Source organism: Lactuca saligna, chromosome 1 (genome assembly GCF_052625555.1).
Source record: "Lactuca saligna cultivar CGN05327 chromosome 1, ASM5262555v1, whole genome shotgun sequence".
Taxonomy (NCBI): Eukaryota; Viridiplantae; Streptophyta; class Magnoliopsida; order Asterales; family Asteraceae; genus Lactuca; species Lactuca saligna.
In genome coordinates this window covers 34,464,248-34,470,287 of record NC_136417.1, presented here as the reverse complement: position 1 = coordinate 34,470,287, position 6,040 = coordinate 34,464,248, and the positions used below count along the sequence as shown (strand labels likewise).

Sequence of the window (6,040 nt, the reverse complement as noted above, 5' to 3'; positions counted from 1 at the left end):
TATTCTCCAATTTGCAACATAAATGAAATATACATATCCAATTTCTACCCCCATTAATGAAAATATTTGTTTATATATAGTTTTTGTTTATCCTATATTTGTAAATAAGTTTTGAATTATAGTACCTTAATTTGTCAAAATATATATATATATATATATATATATATATATATATATATATATATATATATATATATATGTAATGTTTATTTCACTTATTGATTGATGCAATATTTTTACTTGTTTTCATAACTCAAAACCATGCTTGTTCTTTGGTTGTAAAATCATTCTTAGTGCATGTTTGTTGACTCAAATTAAACCATAAATGCCTTTAATTTGATCTTAAAATAGAAAGAGAGAATCGGGAGCAAATAAAAAGAAAGAAAAAGACAATAAACGACCAACTTATGCTTTGCTGGCAGCATAGATCGCATAAAAAGGATGTAAAGATCCAACAATAGTAGTACCTGAAGCAATATTAACAATGACAACTCTTGTACTCTCAACCATTCCTTAAATCACAACTCTTGTTACCAAACTCTATCACATTCATCCAAACTTCTTATTCAACCTCAGGAAAAAACCTAGATGCAGGATAAGTCACCCCGATATTATTCACCACCCACATCCAGTTGTTCACCATAAATCATCTTCTGCATCTCTTTAACTCTGGCCACCATATTCTTGCTGGAAAAATCTACAATGAAAAGCTTGATCTTGGTGGTTGGGTTCACTGATACAATCTCATCACAAACATCTTTATTATATTATTGGGTAAATGGAGCAATTATATATTTGTAAAGAGAAAGAAAACCAAATACAAAAAATAAGGCAATTCTGTCTTTGCATATATTTCTTTCATTTATATTCTTTTTTAACGTATGTTATATTATATTATAGGGTAAAAGGAGCAATTATGTATTTACATATGTCTTGCATTTATGTTGCAAATTAGACAAAATCGAAAACTTAATATCAAAATTGGAAAATATTAAAAACTTAGTGTTAAAATCGTAAAATAATAATAATAATAATAAATAACATAATGCTTTTTGCGTCATTTTTTTTGCTTTGAGCACATCATTTTGCCACATCAGCATTGACAATCGGGTGAATTAAAACAAACTTATCATCTGATCAAAATTGCAACACAATGAAAACATAATGACTTAAATGTAATAGAAAAAAACTGGTGTTAAAATCAAAAAAATGGAAAAGTTAGTGATTTTTACGCCATTTACCCTTCTTAAAAACTTATTTGTGTATAATGAATTTATAATTTTCGTTTTAATTTTATTTCATAACTTTTATTAAGTTATATTACGATATAAATCAAAAGATATCACCAAGATTATCTTATTTTTTATCGATAAAGTGATATAAATTCGTCTAAACCGGCAAATATCAAACATAATATAAGTCTTTCTAACAAAATTAAAAGAGTTCTAAATTTTACAATAAGTAGAAGTTTGCAATTGGCATTTCCCCTTTGTCGACCACCTGCAGTTTGAAACAATCTCCTTCCTTCAATCCATTTGCAACTCGAAAATCCTTCCAACCTTGTCCTATATAATAGAATTTTTTCTTATGGTTCTGTATCTCGAGAGACCATGTCCTTCCATCTTCGACATTTTTCAGAATCATTTGCTTCTTGTTGATTAATCCATTCAACCTCGCAAATTTTAGTGGTAGATACTATAATAATAACAAATCTTTGTAAGAAATTTCGTAAATTATCTCTTCCAGAAACCTCTTTTTTTCAAGGGAAACAATAATAATTACCAAATGTGAACGTCGTATGTTGCAGGACTTCAATTTCCCCATGAAGTAGGGCAGGTCATCTTCTTCATAAGGAATCCGTTCCTTTTGTTCAAGTTTTGCTTTTCTATAGGTATTAATCGGTTTGCTCTTTAGAACTGCGCATAAAATAAACAGATTTTTCATTTTTGACTTAAACATGAATCAATTCGAATAAATGAAACTTAAAATCGAAGATAAAGAAAATACAGTACGCGAAAAGTTGACGATGGGGGGATTGTCATTCTCATTCTCGATGAGTTCAAACTTGAATTCATCACCTTTCTTCAATCCATTGGCAACCCGAAAAGCTCTAAAACCACGTCCAATATAAATATGTTTTTCTTCTTTTTTGTTCAGCTGAACTTTCCATGATCGACCTTTATCATCTCTAAGAATCATTTCTCCAATTTTTAAACCATTTTGTACGGAAAATTTAACTGGAATATGTTGAAAAAAAAAACACTACAATATGTAAATGATTAAGATTGATATGTACAATTTAATTCGTTTTGCCATAAGATTTAGGAGTTCTAAAAGAGTAAAAGTCACCAGGGCTGATTTTTTGAAGCTACAAGACTTCAGAGTTGAAATAAAGTATGGATGATTGTTAAGAGTGGAACTAGTTGCTTTCTTTATTGTTGAATAAATCTCCTTCTTTACTTGAAAATTTTCTTGGTCTTGAGAATATGCATAATCGTTCCTCTTGCGCTTTTTGAGGTTCTTCGGCCCTTTCAGTCAATATTTCATACAAAATTGAAGCTCAAACTCAAAACATTCACCATTTGATATGCTAAGTATGAAACAAAAATGATAAAACCTTCAATGAGCTTACTTTGTGTGCAGATCGTACCAGATTCTGTGAGATGCTCTTCTACATCCATTTCGTCAAATAGATTTGGGTATTGTTTTTCACATGTAGATTGGTCAAACACCATGCTTTCTTGATGTTTGAACACAATAAAGTCAAACTCTTGGACTCCATTTTCTCTCATAAATCTCCTCCAACCATCACCAAAAATCCCGTCGTCAATGTTCACTGACCATTCGCGACGCCCACGTCTCAGTGTCACTTTCAAGCACCTCCCATGGTTCAGGTTCCTCAAGAAAGAACTTGGAATCGACTGCAAATGCATATACAACTTAATAAGTAGGTGAAAAGAACGGGAATGTACAAAGAATATACCGTAGGCTAAATTATGCGCATTGGATCCATTGATAGTTTGTAAATGGATAACGTACAAGTGAATGATGCATAAAAATGCTTACAGGGTTAAATTTGAAGCTTGGATGGATGAACTTGAAGAAATGAGTAGGAGGATCTGCCATGGCGGTTTTGCAGGAGATTTGGTGTGACGCACCCTCGATCGCATTTGCCTTACAATTAAAGAAGCTATATACCAAATTAATGCACATAATAAATAAGATGTTGAGTAAGTTCAAGTTTTGGTCCTTCGGTTTTGCCCAATCTTTCAATTTTAGTCCAATTTTTTATTTTTTTAATATGTTTGGTGTTTGTGGTTTCCAAATCTTGCACCGGAGGTCCCCGAGTGGTTAAAAACGAGCGCATTAGTTGTTGCTTTTTGAAATATGAGAATTTTCCCCTTATTCCACCCCCACCCCAAAGGGACCAAAACTATAACATTATTTTAGAAAAAACATCATAAATGGTCCCTATGGTTATTCAAAATCTGAAGTTTAGTTCCCGTGGTTTAAAAAACTCATAGATGATTCCTGTGCTTTCAAAAATTTTGATGATTGATCCTTATTACTAACTCCGTTAAGTTTTTTGTTCGTTAAATAAAGGAAATTTTCGTCATTTCACTGCCACAGGGACCATTTATGATGTTTTCACTTATTTAAAAAATAAAAATAAAATAATATGCAAAGGTCTCTCTCTCTCTCTCTCCAAATATATCATTTAATTTACTCCAATTCACAGATCCATCTCAAATGGGTGTTTCCCAAATCGATTCATAACACCCACTTCCCATTTCTTCGTCTTTAGCTACAATCATACATTTCACCACTATAAATTTGGAAGAAGATGACGAATCTTATCAATACAATGATGATGGAATGAAGAAGAAAACAATGAACAATTTGGAGAATAATAAGGCTGCAGACTCCGGTGGGTGTGCTGTTGAGCTAGTAAATGTCGAACATCACTCGGTTCACTCGTTGTTCAGATTCAAACTCTTTTCGCAAGGTGAGATTGTATCTATGAGCGTTAATTCGTCATCTGTTGCGGTTTTAATGTGTAGGGATTAAAAATAAAAACCTGATTTCGATCTGGGTTTACAAAACGCATATGGTTTGAAGATGAAATCAAAATCGACCCCCTTTCCAGATATGAAGCTTCAGAAGAAGAAGAATCAAGATTTTGATGTTTTTCTCATTCGACGGTAGAGGAAATTCGAAGAGGGTGGGACCCTGCTTTGCTGAGGGTATGAACTTGAAGGGTGTTTTGCCGGAATAATTTGAATCAATTGTCAATGCTTACGAATTTTGGTTTCAAAAGAATCAGTTCATCGGAGCTTTACCTTCGTTAAATGGGTTGTCGGATTTGAGGTGGGCGTATTTCGATTATGACCAATTTGATTCAGTTTCGTCGGATTTCTTCCATGGACTCGACAGTTTAAAGGTTTTATCTTTGGATAACAACCCTCTCAAAGCTACCACCGATTGGGCGATTTCGATTGATCTTCAGAATTCCGCCCAATTACAAAATCATTCATTAATGAGTTGTAATTTGACCTGACCTTTGACGGAATTTCTCAGACTTATGCAGTCTCTTGGGGATCTAAAATTGTTGATGAATCGGATTTCCGGTGGAATTCCGACGACATTCAACGAGTCGGGTGTAAGAATCTTTTGGGTAAATGGTCAATCTAGAGTCGGAATGAGTTGTTCCATTAATGTAATGGGAACCATGGCTTCACGAAAATCACTTTTCCGGCAAGATTCCTGATTCCATCGGCGATTTAATTGAACTCAAAGAATTCAACATCAATAGCAACGATCTTATTAAATTAATCCCCGGCATTTTGGCTTCTCTTACATTGGATAAATTGGATTTAAAAGTGAAAACATCATAAATGGTCCCTGTGGCAGTGAAATGACGAAAATGCTCTTCATTTAACGGATAAAACTTAACAGAGTTAGCAATAAAGACCAATCGTCAAAAGTTTTGAAAGCACAGGGACCATCTATGAGGTTTTTCAACCATGGGGACTAAACTTCAGATTTTAGGTAATCATAGGGACCATTTATAATGTTTTTTCTTCTTTTTATTTATTATTCTACCACCTCTTTTACTCTCCACCACTAAGCACCATCACTATTAGCCCCACCACTATTCACCATCACCACCATCCTCAATCACCATAAGCCTTACCACCATCCCCATCATCAATCACCACGATCACTAATACCAATTACAATTACCATTTGCCTCATCACTATCACTATCACTATCACTATCACTATCACTACCAGTCACCATTGTCACCACTGCCACCAACATCAATCATCGTCATCACCAACACTAATTGCCGTCACTACTATCATCAATTACCATCAGTCCCACCACCAATCACCATCAACCTTACCACTATCATCATCACTAGTCACCACCGTCACCAACTCCTTTCACCATCATCACTAGCAATTCAAAACATAAGCGAAATTCGACTAGTTTCAAGCTTGTACAAAAATGATTAACCAAACATTTTTTCTGATAAACAAGATTAATGGTTATGGTGATGATTCATGATGCTTCACTATTAACTCGCTAAGAACAACGATTGAGCAAAGATATTGCATAATAGATGGTGACCCATTTTGTTGGCATGAGTGGCCCCGTAAAAAATCAATTGTTTTGCTTGGAGAAATTGTATCGAGATTTATACAACATCGACACTTGTGTTAGTTGTAAAGCTGCAACCTCTTTGTTTAATATACACACACACGAAGACAAAAGGAAGAAAGAGATATTTCTTATGTTTAAATAAGCAATGAAAGAGAGGGGAAATACTTAAGTCTCTGCATGCTTTTATTCATATTAAGAAAGACTATATATATAGTCTTTGAAGTAACGTGCAAGCTGGAAAGTAGGCTTAAACTACTGCTACACCTAAAGACCTGCCACACCTGATGACCCTTTCTTCTAACCCATAGACTTGAACAAAACTACAATTTATAAATAATAAAACTATTAACTATAGCATAAAATATAAACTCA

The 6,040-nt window shown here is 33.7% G+C and overlaps 1 protein-coding gene across 1 annotated transcript; it reads right to left on the bottom strand.

Annotated features, from left to right (window-relative positions):
- Window positions 1-1,402: 1,402 nt before the first annotated feature.
- Window positions 1,403-5,399, bottom strand: LOC145004707 (B3 domain-containing protein REM10-like). Its single transcript, XM_078963688.1, has 8 exons — window positions 5,375-5,399; window positions 5,232-5,310; window positions 3,067-3,190; window positions 2,633-2,921; window positions 2,350-2,528; window positions 2,013-2,262; window positions 1,783-1,916; window positions 1,403-1,695 (listed from the first exon to the last, which is right to left on the bottom strand). The coding sequence occupies exons 1-8, from the start codon at window positions 5,397-5,399 to the stop codon at window positions 1,453-1,455; spliced, it is 1,323 nt and encodes a 440-aa protein (XP_078819814.1). The 3' UTR covers window positions 1,403-1,452.
- Between the last annotated feature and the right edge of the window lie 641 nt (window positions 5,400-6,040).

Bases quoted from the DNA above. Each gene is read 5' to 3' on its own strand.
- LOC145004707 (XM_078963688.1), bottom strand. From the start codon at position 5,399: ATGGTGATTGGTGGTGGGACTGATG. The intron at 5,311-5,374 runs GTAATTGATGAT...TGTTGGTGGCAG, and splicing joins GATTGGTGGTGGGACTGATG to TGGTGACAATGGTGACTGGT. The intron at 2,263-2,349 runs GTGACTTTTACT...TACATATTGTAG, and splicing joins GCTTCAAAAAATCAGCCCTG to TGTTTTTTTTTTCAACATAT.